This window comes from Podarcis cretensis, assembly GCF_951804945.1.
Source record: "Podarcis cretensis genome assembly, chromosome: 4".
In the NCBI taxonomy this organism is placed as follows: Eukaryota; Metazoa; Chordata; class Lepidosauria; order Squamata; family Lacertidae; genus Podarcis; species Podarcis cretensis.
Genome location: NC_137173.1, coordinates 96,152,911 through 96,173,183, shown reverse-complemented (window position 1 = coordinate 96,173,183; position 20,273 = coordinate 96,152,911). Strand labels below are relative to the sequence as shown.

Sequence of the window (20,273 nt, the reverse complement as noted above, 5' to 3'; positions counted from 1 at the left end):
ACACCTTCTGATGTTTTGCTTTGGACATTTTTGTGCATAACTCTAAACTATGGTTAGTGCACATCAAGGTTTATAAACCAGTTGGACACCATGGCTTACCGGTGAGGTTTGTTTATGTTTAATAAACCATGGTTAAGCTGCTGCTATGGCTTCAAATGATCTAATAAACCGTAGCTTAACATTAAGTGCAAATCACATCATGATATGGTCCTAGAGTTGCATACTGTTCTCTTTAGGTCATTGTTCCTTCTTAGTCACTCCCCACCTCCTGGGACTGGAGAGTTTTTCACTGTTCCAAGCACTAAGAGGAAGGAACAAGGTGCCACAGCTGGTCCTCTTGTCCCCATACTTACGTGTTATGGTGAATTAAAATATTTCCACCCAACCCCAATCAAACTGCCACACAACCAGAATTCTCAGTGCAGGAAAGAGTTGAAGCTGGCAACCATTACAGAATTGTTGTCTTTATAATCTTTAGTCCTTGAGGACATGCCCAGGTGTTCGGTTAGGATGGCAGCCGTAATTGCTGTTTGTTAAAAGAAAATTATATGCATAACCACTCAGTGGAATAGCAACCTGTTTTCTGTCTTTTGTTTATCTGTACTAGTACTACTTTATTTTTTCCTTTTCCACAGCGCTGTCTGTCTTGTCTTCCTCCATTTTCCTCTTTGCTTATTCAACAACACAGCACTTTTTGCTTGTTAGTTCATAGGATTTCAGGCATTTACCTTAGCTTGGGCCATTTTATTTGGTAAAATGGTTAGTGATTAATACACAGTAATGCTCTCTGATGTATGATTCAACTTCTGCACCACCCTTTTCAGATCAGCAAGAGAAACCAGTTCACAAGTCAATATACCTGCCATGTTTTATGTTTAATTTGTAAGCCCCCAACTAGAGAAATTGTACTTTGTATGAATAAACATTTTAGAATTGGTAATCATCTGAAATCCTACAACTTTCTATATTCCAGATATTTTTATTTTCCAACACGTAATTGTAATTCAGTGATATTTGGGACTAGATGTTAACATCTCACTTGTATTTCTTTTCCTTTTTTAATACAGTCTCGGAGCATTCTTATTACAACTTAATCCTGAAGAAAGCCGGACAGTTCCTTTCAAATGTGCAGATTAATCTTTTGAAATTTTCTCTTTCCTTACGAGCACATTCCCCAACCATTCAGATGTTTCAGCAGGTGTGTAAAATGGGCTGGTACAAGCTAGGAATCTGGATATGGCTTTGGTTCACATGCTAAAGAGGGGCTTTCAAAAATTGCTCCTCATTGTGGCTGTTGTCATACTGCAAGCCGTTCTCTTGCAGCAGCTTGCAGCATGGCTAAGAGTGCTTTCTTCATGCTGCTGCAACCCTCCCTTCCAAAATGTTTTGTGGTAGCGTGATAGTCTGCTTGCTAAGCTTCTGTAGAACTATAGTGCTGCGTGGAAGGGGAAAAAGACCAGAGGGATGGATTTACAGTAGCATCCAAGTGGTGGTGGTCTTCAAAGCAGCCCTTAGTCTCTAGTAGTGTTGTTGATATTGGTAGGACTGGTCTGGAGAAAAACACTATTTGCTTTACATCCATATGACCTCTTCAGGTGATATCCATCTGCAGTGTATTGTTCAGTGTGAACTCAGAAGCAAGCCTCAAATCGGTCCCACACCATAGAGATACTGGCCTGGCTTGCATGTAGTACTGAGCGAAACCATGGCTCTCAAAGAGGACATAATGGCTGCTTTGCTCCTCCTTGTCATTATGATATTGTGCTGTGTTGACCCAAGTCTCTTGCAAGACAAACTGCAAGCTGCAAACAAAGACCTAGGAGTTTGTGGTTTGGATGTGAAAGCTAAACCACAAGCATGGATTTGGATGTCATGCTAAGCCAAAGCACAGCTTAGTACATTGGCAAAACAACTTTGGAGAAGAAAAGCTTCCATGATCTCCTCTCTGGGAGCCTGCCCATTTGCACTAAGCCACGGTTTGACTTAATGCTATGTGTGTAAGACAACAATGAGTGATCCAGGAAGACTCTATATTATAATAAACGCATGGTGTCCCAGTTCATATCTTCATTTCTGCCCACTAAAGGGGTGTGTGCAGAGTTCAGCCCCCTAGATTACAGGTTGTCCACATGTGCTTTAGAACTAACAAATTCCCTGTAATGTCTAAATGTGGGAAACTCTCTCCTTACCCCAACTAGTTAGTTAAAACAAAATATAGTCAAACAACTCACCTGGCTCAACAGAAAATGCTGCATACTTGGATCTTACTGATGTGAAAAAGAAAGCTGTATCCTATTGATGTTGACACCAAAGCTGAGTCTGATCCTAAAGTGGGTATTTCTGAGGGCATTTTTGGAAGTAGGAGAATAGACATGGTAACTATGAATTTGCCTATCAGCAATTCTATAAAATCAGCTTATACTTTATAAACTAGTTTAATAAAGGGTGTCCCTGTCATGTGAAGTAGGCACATGTTTCTGCAAAAGTTTGTATAAAAACTGTCCAAAGGTTATGCATTTTGACCTCAACTGGACTTGGGGAATGTGAGAAAAGATGATAGCTTCCCTGTTTACTTCTGTTATTTCCAAAAAAGGTGTGTTCTGTTATCTTAATAAAAAAAGAAAATTGATTTCTAAAACATCCAAATAACTGTTAACGGTGGGCATTCTGAGACAGGATACACTGGTGTTACTTGTAGGGCTCCGATCTTTTTATTATTTTCTCCTCACATACCTGGTACTTAGACGCACAATGTGATAGCAGCTGATGAGCTGTTTTAATCAAAGGAAGGTGCATTACTTTTAGGATGAAATGCAATTACACCAGCTGGGTTGAGTGTAATTGTTGAAATATTAGATTGCAGCTGATGAGCCGCCACCAAAAGGTTGCAGTGCATTTGTGGTTATCCATGGGAAGAGCACCTGTAAGACTAATGAAATGTGGAAGCTTCTGAAGAAAGCTGCTACAAGGTAAATATAATGAGCTATTTTGAATGAACAGTTCTTAAAGCTTTTGTTCCACAGCATCACATTTTTATTTGTTTTGGCAGCACACATTTACCTTTGTTCTCACCATATAAACCTGGATATTGGGACTCAGTGATACATGTTGGTCAAAGATGCCACTTTGAGTTGCAGCTCTTGCTTCATCTCAGGCGCCTGGGAAGAATGACTGTCTGCAATCCTTCTTCCATATGAACTTTCCATTTCAGGCAGTGCATGTCAGTTCAGCTTCATCTCTTGGTCTGCTGCCACCTCCATCCTATCAGGAGGCCTCCCCTGACACTCCAAGAGTTCTGATTCTCTGATTCTGCAAGAGAGTGTTGAGTTCTGCCCATGGAACTGTGTGGGATTGCCACATAACAGCTATTTTCTTTTTTAAAGATTGGTGGAGCTTTTAAAACCATGAGAGAAGTAAGATGTTTGTGTGGGATACTACACATTGCACCTTCTGATTTAGAAATATTAGCCAGGCTGTCTAGTGCCTGCTCTCTGCCACTAATGAAATTTGGCAAATTTCAAACTAGCCAACTAACTTTTCTCTGACCCAAGTGGTCACGTGTGTGGTTCTGACACAGATTATATGGATACAGGATTATACCTGTGGGATTAGCACACACATTATCACACACATTGAGACAGAATGTGGCTGATATGACATTAACAGATGCGTTATGTATGGGGAAACCAGGCTAGTTTGAAATCAGCCTCATATAACCAACATGCATAAGTCAAATTAATACACTTCCCCTTATCTTGGGAGGAGTTCTTCCTGAGAAGCTTCCTGTAAAGAGGTTTGAGCCGGCTGCTCCAGCTCAGCCACATGGTTCTCACCAGCCACTCCTGAGTTCCTTTACATTAATTTAGGAACTTTCACCACTTTGTAAGCTAACTTTTACTGCCTGTGCAACTTCTGACTGATGTCTGGAAAAGCACATGAACCTAACCTTTGAAGAGTGTGTAAGTAAACCAGTTTTTAACTTATAAACGTGTGGTCCATTCCTATGGTGGAACAGAACTTTTGGAACTCACTTTTAAAGGTCTAACAGCCTATATTTCCATGCTTTGCTTTGCTGCATATTTTGTGACATTAAATCTCTGCTGGGGTTCTCTCACCACAGAGTACTTGCCCCAAATTTGGATCTTGGCATCCAGAAATTATCCTTTCTATATATTTTTTATACCAACAATATCCAGCTAAGTCCTACACAGAGTAGACCATTTCAGTCAATGCACCTACCTTAGCCATGTCCAGTAATTTCTGTGACCATCCTCTGAATAGAACTAATATTGAATGCAATCCATAGATAAACATGATATACATTTGCGCGTGCGCGCGCGCACACACACACACACACACACACAATGGCCTTGATATGCACTGGCTTCTGGCTCTAGTTGCTTGCAACATTTGAAGGCTACTTTGGCTGCAGGGATTAGGTGCATTATTTCAGCCCTTCTGATCCTTCTCCAGATCTGAAGACAATGGTGTTTGATCCCATTGTTTGCCAGCCTACATATAAATGATGAGAACTGATACAGAACTTCAAAGCATATGCATGCCTAGATTTCTTTGGCTGAGCTTCAGCATGTTCTAAGGAACATTACCCCTAGTGTCCCTTAAACTTTACTTTGGTAGGATAGAAGCACTGTGCATGCTATGAAAATGAACCTTGTGGCTTGTTCCCCCCACCTTGCTCTGCTCCCTGTAGATATCCTGCTAGCAGAATTAGCCCATAAATTGTGAGATTAACAAACCACACATAGTTTAAAATGGCACAGGATTGCAAAGTCATTAAATTCTCAAAGTCAACACATTCTTGTTTACAAGGCACACACATTATGCATAGGATTTTGGCTTACATAGGAGTAAGTTCCACCAGAATGGGATGAAGCTACATGTATGTTTTGACTTCTGTTCATGGTGAGAGTATTGCTACTTTTTCATGAAACAAAGCATAAATTCAGCTAGAGCTTGAACTACCCATGTCATCTTTAGTGATTGCATTCCCTTTGGTCTAATAGCTCCCATGAAAGGTACTAAATAAAAAGTCTGCATGTACTGGATAATTAAAATAGCATTCAGTGCTTTGTGCTTGCAGCTGTGTAGCTTTTTTATCTGTGTCATGATAAAATGGCTGATGCTCAGTTGCATCTCCAGCTGGAAACTAACTTCGCTTGTTCTGCAACCAGTTTTAGCTACTGTGATGTCCTTATCTTAGTGTGAAATCCCGTATCAGGCATTCCCAAACTCGTCCCTCCAGCTGTTTTGGGACTACAGTTCCCGTCATCCCTGACCGCTGGTTCTGTTAGTTAGGGATGATGGGAGTTGTAGTCCCAAAATAGCTGGAGGGCTGAGTTTGGAGATGCCTGTCTTATATGGTACTTCCTTATCTGAGAGGAAGCCTCATTGGACAAAGTGGGTTTTACTTCTGAGTAAAGATGTATTGGATTGTGTTACATACTTTTGTCAATTGTTCAGTAACCAGACAGGGAAGTCTTTCCCCTTCTGGCACACTCCAGTTAAGTTATTCCTTTTGAGCTGACAAGTTATTTGTTCTTAATCCAAGGCCCAAGCCATATCTGTTCAAAGGAGATCATAAATTCCCTACGCTTAATGAGACTGGCCCAGTAGTGATCCTTTATGCCGAAATGGGTACAAAAGACTTTGCTACATTTCACAAAGTTTTGTCTGAACAAGCACAAAAAGAGGAAATTGTTTACGTTCTTCGACATTTTGTCCAGGTAAGTGTGTGTGCAGAAGGGATATAGTTAACTGCAATTGAATTAAATTTTGTTTAAATCTTTCCAAATGTCCACAGAACCCCATTGTTGCATACTTTGTTGTCAGTTTCAAAGCTTTTCAGCCACAAAAGGGAAACACTGGGGCTTTTGGCCTTGTGTCATACTTATGGGTTTCCTATAGGCTTCAAATATAACACAATACATTGAAATTAACAGGAGAAGGGCTGGCTTCAGATGAGCCTACAGTCAGCCACTGGAGAACTGATATATCTTGTAACAACAACAACAACAAGAACTTTTATTTATATCCCACCCTCCCCAGCCGAAGCTGGGCTCAGAGCGGCTAACAACAGTAAAATGATAAAACATTCTAAAAGGATGTTGTGAGGAAAGTAACAGGTGGCGTTTTATTGAAAATGATTATTTTTCCTTCACCCCCATTGTTTTTAAGTTCCCATTGTGGGTGGCCAGATGCAAAAGAGGACAGGGTTCCTGTGCCTTTCATATTATAAAACATCTGCTACAGCTCCCACTTCTGCACAACTATTAACTGTCGTCTTTTGCATCTGTTCGCCCTATTAGTGAAACACTTCCTCCCTACTTTCCTCTAGATGTTCTTTACAGTATGTCAGAATTCTTCCCCTGTACAAGCACAGACTGCAAACCACGTGCATATACCGCATCAAGCATCCTCCAAGTTAATACTGCATTAATTGAATCCTGACATTCAGTCACAAGGCCTAACTTTGATGTGAAGTCGTCGTTGTTTTTTTAATTGAAGTCAACTAGGCTGGTGATGAAAACTCTGTGTAGTGTCTGAAGTTTAAAAAAAATCTGACCCTAACTTTATGATGATGATAATGATATTAATAATAATTTGTACCCCGCCCATCTGGCTGGGTTTTCCCCAGCCACTCTGGGCGGCTCCCAACAGAAAATTAAAAACACAATAAAACATCAGACATTAAAAACTTCCCTAAAAAGTGTTGCCTTCAGATATCTTTTAAAAGTCGGTTGTTCATTTCTTTGACATCTGATGGGAAGGCATTCAACAGGACGGGTGTCACTACTGAGAAGGCTCTCTGCCAATAGAAGGTATTCTTTCAGAATGTAGGCCTCTATTAGTTTTAGAAACAGAATGATTAGAATCCATAGTTCTTGTCTAATGTCTGCTACAACTCACAGTACAATGCTATACTCTGAAGTAAGTCCCTCTGAATTGTATGGGGATTGCTATCAGGGTAGTGGGTATAGGATTGCAGGCTTAACGGGCAATTATTTGTAAAGTATAATCCTGATAATGTGTATGTTTACTCAGGAGTTCAACAGATTTAAATGTGATTTACTCTGAAGTAAATCTAAGTTTAGAACTTATTTAGAAATGGCAGTACTTAACATTCCTCCCTTCTGTTCTTTTCGAAATGATGTACTCGAGCAGAAACCTAGCTCCGAGAAGATGTATTTGTCTGGATATGGTGTGGAACTTGCAGTAAAGAGTACAGAATACAAAGCGGTAGATGACTCTCAGACCAAAGGTACATTTTTCTCCGGTGTGTGGTATTACTAGAGACATTATCATCACAAAATATTTGGCAGTGTCTAGAATTTTGAAGGCAGTAATCTTCTACATTGCCCCATTGAAGTTAATGGAAAATGTCTTATTGGGTCAGTAATTCACCCAGTATTTGTTTTCCTGACACACACCGCTGGTTGTGATTGCATTTTGTGGGATATGGCAAAAGTAGCCACAGGCGTTGAGAATCAATACAGAAATGTACATCTGTAATTTTTTTGTAGATGGAATGGAAAACTCCTATTTTCTAACTGTATGCCAAACCTGATCTTCCTCCTTTGTCATCTATTTGAGGACCTGTCTTAATTTCTTTCTTCCTCTCATTTTAGGCAGTGAGTTAGTTTCTTTGATAGAAAAAGTAGTAATTGTAATCAGTTCTAGAAAGCAAATATATTGTCATATTTTTGTACATGTGTTTTGTTTAGCTACAAATAATGTAACAGCAGAAGGAGCCAATGAGGAAAGTGAAGTCCAGGGCTTTCTCTTTGACACATTAAAGTGAGTTTATGTTAATTATAATTCCATACTGGCATGCTTGCTTTTATAAACTTGTGTTTTTAGTGCTTGAATAAGATCTGTTGCAAAATCATCTTTTGAAATTTTACCTGTTTTATGAAGTTAATTTAAACTGGTAGTTACAAATGTCTTGAAATGTTAAAATGTTTCTTTTGACCATATTACAATTGTTTTAAGATCAGGTTTCGGTTGAAGAGTGGATGCACATAGACATTTTCCTGCTGTGCAAATAAATATATTTTATCTCTTTAAAAAGGCATGTTGTTTGACCATATGAAGATAATTTACACTATGCTTGGTTACTTGCATAAGAACATCTCTTTTATTTTCAGTTAGGATGAAAACCTTTTGTGCTGGTAAATGCTTTATATATCATAAAATATCCCCTAGAGAGGAAAGTGACAAACATGAGGAAGAACAAAATTGCACCTTTGCTCAGCATGTCCCTATTTCATACAATAGCGTATTTTTGAGTGGAAGCAAAAGCTACCACACTTCATCACATCATGTAGACCAGGCATGTCCAACTGGGCGATTGTGATCGATTATGGGGCGTCCCTGGTCGATCTCGTGATCCTGGTTGATTGCCCCCCCCCCCCGAAAAAAGAAGAAAAGAAAAGAAAGAAAGCTCAACAACTTTGGTGAAGTCTTCCTCAAAAAAGCTCCACAGCTTTGGTCAATCCAAAGGGCAGATGACTGCCAGCTATAGTGGGAGTAGATTGCATCTCCTAGGAGTTGGGCATGCCTGATGTAGACCATTACATCCTATAAAATACTTGGGACCTTGAACCTGCAATTCCGGAAGCAGGACCTGCACTCATAACAGCAACAACAATGCTATTTTCATTCTCATTTTCATTTTTATTGGTAGTTGTATCATTTATATGCCGCCCATCTGACTAAATTGCCCCAGCCACTCTGGGTGGCTTACATTTTGCATTAACGTAAAGAATCAGCTCCTTATATGATAACGGCTGCCATTTTTGCTAAATGTTGAACGTGATACCTAAAATACCTAATATGGGGAAACGGATGGTTAAGATGCAGGGTCCAGTGGCCATGGCTCAATCAACATCCTTTATTAAGAACTAAGGAAAATTAACAAAAATAGATACGTTTATAGAAAATTAGGCACCATTTATTGGCTTTTGTGGGTGTAGCCTATTAATTCCAAGCTCATATTTATCCTTCATGAAGATAAACTGTAATGAAAATAAACCACAAACTAAAAATGTCTTCATATTTTATTATGCAACTATCACTGACATTTGTTAACTGCCCTAGGAGCCTTTTTGGATGTAGAGTGGATTAAAAATACTTTAAATAAATACAAAAATAGAACACATCAAATATAGACGTTGAAATAAATTTCCTCAATGAGTAATAAACGGCTGAGTCACGTATTAGAGAAAGCCTGCTTAAACAAAAAAAGGATTTCATCAAATGTCTAAAGACCATTGCTGCTGGTGTTTGCCTAATATCTTACTTACTTCACCAAACCTTTATTAGGCGTTACAAATATAGGCCATCATAAAACATCTATGTATAAAATTTTAAAATATATACAAATAAATAGCCGTGTAAAAAAATGTAATGAGGATTTTCATTGGAGTTTCTTCCCGCTAAATAGTGCCATTCACCACTCTGAGAGATACTATTGATAAAAACTTAGCCACCCTTGCAGTTACTTGCAGGTTAATATTAAACAGATAGAATCTCCTATTTTCATTGTGCTGTGAAGACTACCCCCAAAAGGGGGATAGCAGGTGTTATTGTTATGTACTGAATTGAATAGGATCCAAAATGCAGCAGTCTGATTGGTCCTAGAACAATAGGATTCAGAATGCAGCAGTCTGATTGGTCTGCAGGAGCCACCCAATCCAGCTCCAGGTGGAAGTGAATCCACAACCTGATTGGCCTACATGAGAATCCCGGAATTAGCCAATCACGTGTTGCCCATCGTGTAAATAATGTATATAAAGTAGATACTTTGGGGAAACATTCATTCCTTACTACTATGAGCTGAATAAAGAGCATGAAATCCACACTCGACTCCGAGTATATTTCAGCATGCATTTGCATAGCTGGTTGTACAATGGGCAGTAGAAAAGAATATGTTCTACTGTGTCTGGCATGTTCCAAAAACCTCCACAATGTCTATTGTTCTGGGGATGTTTGAATATCTGCCCTTGACAAAAGCTGAGGGGAAAATGTTCAGTTGGGCTAACATAAAGGCCCTGCATTGGACTGGAATTATTAATTTTGAAATATAAGTGACCCTGTTGTCTGTTGTATTTAAACCATAAAACTTAGGGGAGAAAATTTGATTTACAGCTGACTCGATGTTTTGTTTTTCAGTGTTCCTTAATCTGATTTGAATATTACGATAAATAATTGTATAACTATATAATTATAATGATATAACTTCAATTATGCAAGAGTTCTGCCTAATATCTATAGAAAGGGAGGTACTACTACATGGGAGATCATTCCTTTGTACCAGGCTTGGGAGGGTGAGCTGAATTGGGTGAAGGGACCATCCAAGCTCTCCCAGCTAAACCAGCTTCCTGCCGTTGGTGCAGCACTCTTGCACCCACCAGACGGGCAGGTGTTAGTGCCTCTGGAATGCCTGCCAGAAGTAGCCAGCACAACGCTCTGAAACAGGGTGTTCCAGGGGTGAGGAGGGGCTGAGCTGGCCCATATCTGTCGGATCCTGGTTTCACAATCATTGTGTGACAGCATCAGGCCTATGAATGCTATGCCAGCTCCAGGCTGGCCCAGCGACCTTTCTACCCCCCACCTTCCACCTTGGCAACCATATGTGGCAGGGCTGCAAGTGTGCTGGTGGCTTTGCTGCACTGTAAAGCTGTGGGCTGGGAGAGGGGAAGTGAGATTTGCAGCCTAAAAGTCCCATGCCTAATGGAAGGGAGCGGCCAACTGGAAGGTCAGTTGGCCTACAAAAGCGCCATTATCTGGCTCTTTTATGGGCTTCCACACACCCGTAATTTCTCAGGTAGTATTTTTGAGAATTGGTTAAAATGTCCTGGAAAACCCAGGCACATGGCAGCTCATAACGGACTTTCCCCAAAAGTAGCTAATGACTGCATTTATTTGGAGTTTTTGTCAAAAAGCTCAACAACTTTGGCCTATATGGTACGGCATTTATTTGGAGTTGGCTCCTATGGTTGCTAACCATGGTTAATGGTAGTCAGCGATTGAAACTTTGCTTTGAACCCCGTCTTCAAACCTTGGTTGTGTGGGACAGTAGCATTACCAAGTTCCTCCCTTCTGGGTTAGGAGAAACATTAAAACTACAATTTCCAAACGTTTATCGTTGGTCTTTACGCCAACCGAATTGTAAGCTCCTACAAGTGTTGTGTAGTATTGACTTGGTTTATGTTTCATAAAATCCAGGCAGAACTATCCTGACCTCAAAGACAATCTTCAAGAGCTGAGGAAATACCTGATTGAAAGTAGTGATGATACAGAGCCTTTGAAGGTTTGGGAATTGTCAGGTAATAACCTTTATACTAGTTGTTTGTTTTTTGGTGTAACACAGTGGAAGAATGAATGGCAGTGTATTTGCACCAGTTATACTGACATCAATGTAACGTTTACAAACCTTGTATGTGCAAAGGAGTTGGATGGGGGGGGCTCTTCTGAGAGAAAAATTCTAGAGTATCAAATAAGGGAGGTTTATAACCTGGACAAGAAAATTGGTTTTCAGGTGGAAAAATCAAAATTGGAAACAGAATTGTTAGACCCTAAAACTAAGAATTTGTCAAGAATGTATAACTTGCTGTTGAAATGGAATACACAGGATGAAATGGTTAAATCTGTTATGATTAAATGGGCACAAGATGTTGGACATAACATTATGATGGCTGACTGGGAAAAATTATGGACCACAGGTATGAAGTTTACGGCATGTAATGCCTTAAGAGAGAATATAATGAAAATGATTTACAGGTGGTACTTGACACTAGTCAAGCTTGCAAAAAATTATCATTTGCCCAATAATAAATGTTGGAAATGTAAAGAGATTGAAAGTACATTCTTTCACCTTTGGGTGGACATGCCCAAAGATTAAGACCTTCTGGGAGATGATCTATAACGAAATGAAAAAGGTATTTAAATATACCTTCCAGAAGAAACCAGAGGCCTTTCTCTTGGGCATGGTCGGCCAATTGGTGCGAAAGGAGGATAGAACTTTTTTTATGTACTCCACAACAGCAGCAAGAATACTCATTGCAAAGTATTGGAAAACACAAGATCTACCCACCCGGGAAGAATGGCAGATGAAGGTGATGGAATACATGGAACTGGCTGAGATGACTGGCAGAATCCGGGACCAAGGAGAAGAGTCGGTGGAAGAAGATTGGAAAAAATTTAAAGTCTATCTTCAAAAATATTGTAAAATTAAGGATTGCTAGAAAGATGTTGGGAAAAGAAAATTATGTGGTTTTAGCAGAAATGATATAAAGGATTAAGTAAAAATGAATTGGTGAAAGAGAGAATGTAAAACTATAGTATATTAAGATAAATTATTAAGATAAAAACAAGGTTGGAAGGATTTGCTGAAATAACAAATTGATTTAGAATACAAAAATGGGAGGTGTGAGGAGGTCAAGGAAATAAGCAAAGGAAAGAAAGCCATGTAAAGGTTTGATCTGTTCTATTTTTTATTGTTTGTATTTTTTCTATTTTTTCTTTCTCTTTTTTCTCTTTGTAATTTTAAAAATTCGAATAAATATTATTTTTTTAAAAAAAGAAAAATTCTAGAGGTATACATTGGGAAATAACTGCTGTGCACACATAACTTTTATCATCCGGGCTAAAAAAATAAAATAAAATGTGAATCCCTTGCTCACACAGGCTCCAGATTAGCCATTGTATTCAGACTCTGGATATCCATTATGCTTCTTTTGCTATGTTGCTGAAGGAGTATCTACCAGAATTACATTTTCATGGAATACATTTTCAGTGAGCTGTGTTGATCTCCCAGTGATGATGGTAATTTGCTAGTGTTATGAAAGTATCATGCTGAAAACCTGAGGGACCATTCTGGATGTTATGCCTAGTTCTAAGTGGTGCAGTGGAACAGGAAATGTAGAGGAATTAATCTCTGGGGCATTTTTTTTTTTTTGAACAATGACATCCTCTGCTGGAGCACCAGATACAATCGCCCCCCCCCCTCACCCACCCAGCCACCCCTGCCTCTGGCAAGCAAATGAGATGATAGCGAGCCTTTCAATTTTTACTGTTGTTTGTAACAGATCACCATAGAGGAAATTGGAGAATGTGGGCAATAGACAGAAGCAGGCCTCTTTGGTTTCCTTTCTTTTCGGTTCCTGCTTTGTGCCGGCAATTTAAATGGTAACACCTTTTTGTAAAATGGTGAGCATGGCTGATCAGAAGCTAAAGGTAGCATTTCATTGGACTTTTGTTAAAGCTCAGTGTGTTTTAGCAAGCGGAATCTATGCCGTTAGAAACAAACTCGGCTGAATTTAGTAGCACTTACTCCCAGGTAACCATGCCTCATGGCTGATCAGGCAAGTGATTCCAGGTTAAGCGGCGCACCACCTTCTGCCAGCCCAGTATTCTAGGATTGGCATCAGATCCCATTAAGTTGGGTATTATGCCATGTCTACTAATCTTTGAGGTGTACATGTGTCATAGTAGATCAAGAAAGCTGCCTGAATTTTTTAACTCAGTGGGGTGTGGCTATGGAAGGCTGTCAATATGCACTTCTGTACTTCAGAATTTATGTCCTAGCGTCAACGTGCAGTGGGTTTTTCATGCTCACTTCATATAACCGACTTTGGTGGGGCTGGGGAACTAGACACGCAGCTGCTACTTTCGGCAGCAGCCGCACATTTTGGTTCTCTGATCGGATCCTTGTAGCTTTTCTTAAGTTTTCAGAAATAAATCAAGAGATTAATATATGGTCAGACTCAAAACATTTGTCCTGGCTTCATTGACAGGATGAAACACCAAGAAGCATCTATTGTTCTCTTCCGTGAATCTATTTTTAACTAAACAGTTTTAGATTTTATTGGTAAACTGCTGCATCAGATGAACAAAGAGCACATAAAGCTCTTCAGAGAGGCGGAGGGAAGGGAAAGATGTTAAATCTTCCTATCCTGATGACCTGCAAGAGGATCTTGTGTGGCTGAAATCATTGTGGTACAATTTATCTTTACTGTTTCTATTAATGCGGCACAGGAGTAGGCCATGAAGTGTTATCATTGCAAAATAAAAGCCATAATACTACTTTAAAAGCTATTTCGTCATATCTATGATATGTTGAGGATGAGGGAAATTGACCATGAAGCTTGTGGAAGATTAGGCTTTTTTTCATAATACTGTAAAAGTAGCACGATATGATGCCTTTTCTCCTTTCAGCGTTATTGGTAACAGTTTCTTGTATGCTTTTATGTTACATATGGGATATCCTTTTTGGAAATAAATAAACAAGTTAATGAGAATTAGTTAGTTGTAACTAAATTAAGTTCTACTGCTTTCCCTGGGTCTTATAGCATTATGCATGTCTACTCAGAAGTAAGTCCTATTGAGTTTAGTGCAGATTACACCCAAGTAAGTGGGTATAGGATTGTAGGTCTACGAAAGGCCAACATTCGCTGCATTACAGAAAGGAGAATAGCCTTGTGCTACTCATGATTTATTAGTTGAATTAGATTTGTTTGTTATAGCTACTAGGAGTTCAAATAAAATAGATGGAATATAAATTTAATGAAACCTTTTGAAACTGGGCAATATAGCTATTAGCGTGTTTCTTCTATAGTTATTATTCCTCTTTTCCAGTGTTCCAAATTCTGTGCTAAAATAAGCTGAATTCTGTAACCTGTATAAATAATGCAAGTTGAGCACCTTTTTTTTTTGCTGCTTTTAAATAATCAATACTATTTTGCCTAATTTATTCTGATTTTTAGTAATCATGGCAAGTGGCAATAAATTATATTGGAGTCTGAAACTTCTCCCCCAACTGTTGGAAATTTGGTGTAGCACCTATGCTGCGTTTCAGTAACAACTGGCAAAACAGTTTCATGGCTATCATGAAACTTGTTCTGGAAAGTTTAAATTTTCAGAAAGCTTGAATTCTAGGGGTTTTCTGCACTCCGATCAAATCAAATCAAAACATACATGCAGTCCTGACAGATGCATGCAGATGAGGTTTGAAAATGCGAGTAGAAGTAAAAGCAGTTCAGTAGTAAAATTTATGTATGCGACTGCAGCGTCAAGAATCTTATTGGCCCCAAAATGGAAAGAAGAAAACCCGAGGAAAGAACTGGATACAGAAACTCATGGATTATGCAGAAATGGCAAAACTTACCAGAAAAATAAGACATCAAAACTACAAACTTTTTATAAAAGAATGGAAATTGTGTATTGGATATGTACAAATAAATTGTAAACAGAGAAGGACATTGGCAGGATTATTGTAATAACCTGCAGTTTCATAAGAGTAAATAATTAAAGTAGTTGAATAAAAAAATAAGTTAAGTTAATTCAGTATATGCAGGAAATGATAAATATAAATTTAAGGAACCGCAGAAAGTGAAGAAGGAAATCGAATTTTGAAATGTTAAAATGACTGTAAAACTATTGGAGTGTACCGTATTTTTCGCCCTATAGGACACACTTTTTCCCCTCCAAAAATGAAGGGGAAATGTGGGTGCGTCCTATGGGACGAATACAGGCTTTCGCTTCCTGTCCTCCTGGGCTCCGCGCAGCTCTGCGCAACCCTTCAGAGCCCGGCGCCAAGCCGCACCGGCCTCCGGAGGGTCACGCAAAGCTGCCTGCCCTCCCGGGGTTGCGCAGAGCTGCCTACATTCCGAAGCCTTGGGCGCGCTGAAGAGCGCGCCCGGGCTTCGCACAGCTGTCCGCAAGCCTGGAGAGACCCTAGGCTTGTGGATAGCAGGCTGTTCTGGGGTCGGGGGAAGCTCGGGCTTCCCCCGCGCCAGCCCCGTGCCTGGGGGGGGGGGAAATAATTTTTTTCCCTTTATTCCCCCCCCCCCCAAAAAAAACTAGGTGCGTCCTATGGGGCGAAAAATACGGTATATAACTGAAAATTACCAATAGTTCAGTGGCTAAGTTCAGACATTCCTACAAACCATTTGGAGAACTGGAAACAAGACATGTGGCGCGTCTGAGTTAGGGCGGTGCAGACAGTTGCCCCACACAGGGTGCTGAGCCACGGAGGCACAAAATTGAGAAGATCCATAATTGAGAAGATCCATTTTGGGTTGCCACCTTTTGGGCTCGCTCAGGATGCCACGTTACCAAAGGTTGCCAAAGTACACACCTTAAATGTCTGTACAGCACTCTGTAGTTTGCCAGTTCAAATATCGTGACAAACTGTGGTTAGGTTGGAAGAGCCAAGTGCTAACCATTGCTGTTCTGAAGTAAATTGGGGGTCAGCACTAAACAGGAGTCGGAAAGGGAAGCAGCGTATGAAAGTGGGAAGGACTGTGCAAGCCTGCAGCTCATTCATAAGCTGGATAATTTTCTGACTAGAGCCTTTGAAACATCATCAGACAAAACAAGCTTAACCTGCTGCCACATCTTACACCTAAGGAAATTATTTAATTACAGCTGCATCTGTATAGTTTAGACTGTATAGTTTAGACTGTTTACTATCTCTGGTCATGATGACAATTATAACTTGTATTATGGTTGTGTTAGTGATGTATGGAAGTGAGAGCTGGACCATAAAGAAGGCTGATCGCCGAAGAATTGATGCTTTTGAATTATGGTACTGGAGGAGACTCTTGAGAGTCCCATGGACTGCAAGAAGATCAAATGCATCCATTCTTAAGGAAGTTAGCCCTGAGTGCTCACTGGAAGGACAGATCGTGAAGCTGAGGCTCCAGTACTTTGGCCACCTCATGAGAAGAGAAAACTCCCTGGAAAAGACCCTGATGTTGGGAAAGATGGAGGGCACAAGGAGAAGGGGACGACAGAGGACAAGATGGTTGGACAGTGTTCTCGAAGCTACAAACATGAGTCTGACCGAACTGCGGGAGACAGTGGAGGACAGAAGTGCCTGGCGTGCTCTGGTCTATGGGGTCACGAAGAGTCGGACACGACTAAACAACAACAACAACAACAATTATGGTTGTGTACTATCATAGTAGCCTCTGAGTGCTTTTGTGGAAAATGTGTATAGAAATAGGACTGCTGTATTTGTTTAATTGGCTTTAGCGCAGTGGAAGTCACCATTTCAGATGATAAGTTGTGTCAAAGAGTAGTTGAAATAGTACAAACATCATATGTTACGATGGATTAATGTATTTTATATATATTTACCTTGTTGCTTATCTTGTTGCTTTTACTGTGTGTGCAAATGACCTGATTGGCTAATGATGAATATAATTCTATTTACAGTTGTTACTTATACGCCCCTGTCTAGTCAACATATATATGCTCCAGGCATGTGACCATAGTCAAGGAATTGGGAGTTCACCCTAGGATTTCCTCTTCCCTTCTCTCCCTAAATTCTACCTGCCAACATAACTGTAGCTGATTGTTAGATAAGCATTGACCTTCAAGTTAATTAAAGCCAGACAGGTTTTGCTATTAACAAATGTTTTAAATCCATACCTGAGGTTCTTCAGTGAATGCTTTGTTTTCTTGTAGACATTAGTTTGCAAGCAGCCTCTCGAATTCTCTCTGTGCCTGCTTATAATGCATTAAAAGTCATGAAGGACATTGCACAGAACTTCCCAGTCAAGGCCAGGTAAGGCTAATGTTATTTCCAATTACAGTGGTACCTCGGTTTAAGAACAGTCCGGTTTAAGAACAATTTGGTTTACATAGTCCGCAAAACCGGAAATAGTGTCTTGGTTTTAGAGCTTTACCTCGGTCTAAGAACGGAAGCCGAACAGTGGAAGGGCACTGGTGGCGGAAAGCATGCCTCGGTTTAAGAATGGTTTTGGTTTAAGAAAGGACTTCCGGAATGGATTAAGTTCGTAAACCGAGGTACCACTGTATATTAATGAATGTCTGGAATTTTGAGAGTTTCTTTTGAAACTTTATTTACATTTTTATCCCACCCTTCTTCCAAAGTTATTAGGGCAGCAGATGTGACTTTCCCTCATTTTATTCATTCACCAACCCTAGGAGGTAGAAAGTGCCTGATCTGAGTTGAGCTTCTTGACCGAGTAGAATTTGAGCCTGGTCTCTCCAGTCCAAGTTCAATATGCTAGAGTAGCCTTCCAATAAACTCCACAAAAGTTGCTAGCCTGACTGCTGTCATATATCTATGTAAGTTGTCTGTGTCAATAAAGAAAATCAGGATCTACCTCACATCTTGCCTTGAAGTTGATTCTTATCATGTGACCAGGAAAGTGGTTTTTAACAAGCCTAAACAACAGTTAATAGAATTCAACAGATGGAAGGATCCAGTATGTAAATCCAAATGCTAAATCTTAAATGGTCCATTGGGTGCAAGTTGTCAAATTAAGAAACATAGCCATGATCATTCATGCCACAATAATAGGCAATTCTTTGTCATCTTTCTATACCAAGAGATTACTCATAAGAGCAGCGAAGCTAGCTTTCCAGTGTTTATACAACTGGTATCATGTCGAGATTTCCTTCATTAGCAGACATTGTCATGATTGTAAGTGAACTTTTTATAGCATTTTTCATGGATAAAATGCTTTACAGTTCTTATCTCGTTTACCCTTACAACAACCCTGTGGGTCTCCCTCTGCTACAAAGGCCAAATTTCTTTCCCTACTGTTCTATCAAACAATACACTATTGTTACAGTCTGTGATGCCTTGAATACCCAATACAATCCCATACTTATTTGACATTGCAAGGCACAGCTGGCTGTAGTTTTTGAACTATTGTGACAACCCTTAGACAGAATAAGGCGGAGATGAGAGTGCATGGTTGATGTTAGACACGAGCAGTAATTTCTGTCGTCTGGCAGAAACTTGAATAACTTTTCTTTGTTCCTGTTAGAATACATCTTGCATAAAATTCGCATCTGAGCATATAACAACCGTTGAAAATGATGCTTAAGTCAAGTACCACTGTCTATCAAAAGTCTTTTCTAAAAATCTTTAATAGTCATTTTACTTTAGAAGAAAAGTTTACAGGTCTTGCTAGATAGCAAGAAGTTGAGAGTGGACATCTGGTTTGAACATGCCCTCACCTGCCACAGGGGAAAAAGCCTAGTTTAAGAAACCATAGCTCAAGCTAATTGTAGTTTCCAGTTCAGAAGTTACTACAAATTGGTTAGTTTAAACCAATTGTTTCATTGTGGTTGGGTGTTAGAGGGGATATGTTGAGGGGATATCATTGCATGCAAAACGTTGCCTATGGAGTACTTTATTCCCTCAGAATAGGTGGGGGAAATGCCGAAACACAGAACAGTTCATGATCTCTGACTTTTTCAGATCCCTGACCAAAGTGTTAGTGAACCTGCAAATGCGGAAAGAAATAAAGGAAAATCAACAGGTTTGTTACTGTTCTTTTTATTATACAAAATGATGCAGTTGATTATACTGTGTCGAAAGATGCATATATTATACAAGGCTGGGAGATAAACGTATTATAATGTAACTTAAAAATGTAAGCAGCAGAATTTCTAAATGCGGACTTGCTCATCAGTTGCAGTCCTTAGCTTCTCATGACACCTTCTGCTCAAATATTGCATGGCATGGCCTGATTTGCTGAGCAGCCCTTCCAGCTATAGTGAGCGATGAAACTTAGACCATTAATGTTCAGATGTTACCTTCAGGGCTTGAGCTTTAACTCTGAACTAAGCTGCTTTAATTGACCACTGGAGTTCAACATAAATCAGTTCAGTACCCAAATGTCTGCACGCAGTATAATTTGCTCTGTCGATAATGTATTTTAATGTATTGCAGAATTATAATTTGAGCTTTTGCCCTTAACACATGGGTCATTTGAGATCTGTGTTCTTCAGAGTATGTTTTAAAATATAAGCCTCCTTCCTCAGCTTCACCCCTATCATCCTAGATCAAGTCAGTAATCTTCAGCTACTGTCCCATTCCAAACAGCCCCGTGTTTGTGAAGATTGCTTCGTTCAGGATTCATTTTCTTATATGTATAGTGAATCAGACAGTCATGGTCACCTCTTTCCACTCTTCCCTGATTTACTGGTATATAAAATATGCTTGATTTGCTACTCACATAGGTGTAAAGAATTTTATTTATTTATTAAATTCATTGACCATCCTTTATTTGAGGAACTTGTGGATGTCAAGGGTGCAGTACCAGTGATGCAGGCAGAGTTAGGTTATGGACCAACCCCAAGGTCTCACCCCCCCCCCTTCTCTGTGCATAACATGTAGACAACTTCAGGCTCTCAAAATTATCTAAGTGTTTTTGGAGGGTCCCTTATAAACTTGTCAGAAAGACCCACCCTTTTTATCCAACACC

General features: G+C 39.7%; 1 protein-coding gene across 4 annotated transcripts in view; it reads left to right on the top strand.

Moving 5' to 3' along the window:
- The window catches only part of UGGT2 (UDP-glucose glycoprotein glucosyltransferase 2), an 82,647-nt gene that overhangs the window by 6,746 nt on the left and 55,628 nt on the right, over nucleotides 1-20,273 (top strand). For 3 of the 4 annotated variants that reach the window (XR_013837847.1, XM_079972426.1, XM_079972428.1), the window contains exons 3-10: nucleotides 1,068-1,198; nucleotides 2,857-2,969; nucleotides 5,570-5,744; nucleotides 7,183-7,279; nucleotides 7,743-7,815; nucleotides 11,248-11,348; nucleotides 17,494-17,593; nucleotides 19,265-19,325. Coding sequence is in view for 3 of the 4 variants with exons in the window: in XM_079972426.1 (XP_079828552.1) it covers nucleotides 1,068-1,198; nucleotides 2,857-2,969; nucleotides 5,570-5,744; nucleotides 7,183-7,279; nucleotides 7,743-7,815; nucleotides 11,248-11,348; nucleotides 17,494-17,593; nucleotides 19,265-19,325 (851 nt within the window). In the remaining variant the exon portion in view is untranslated. The remainder of the gene's footprint in view (nucleotides 1-1,067; nucleotides 1,199-2,856; nucleotides 2,970-5,569; nucleotides 5,745-7,182; nucleotides 7,280-7,742; nucleotides 7,816-11,247; nucleotides 11,349-17,493; nucleotides 17,594-19,264; nucleotides 19,326-20,273) is intronic. The other variant, XM_079972427.1, reaches the window with a different exon arrangement.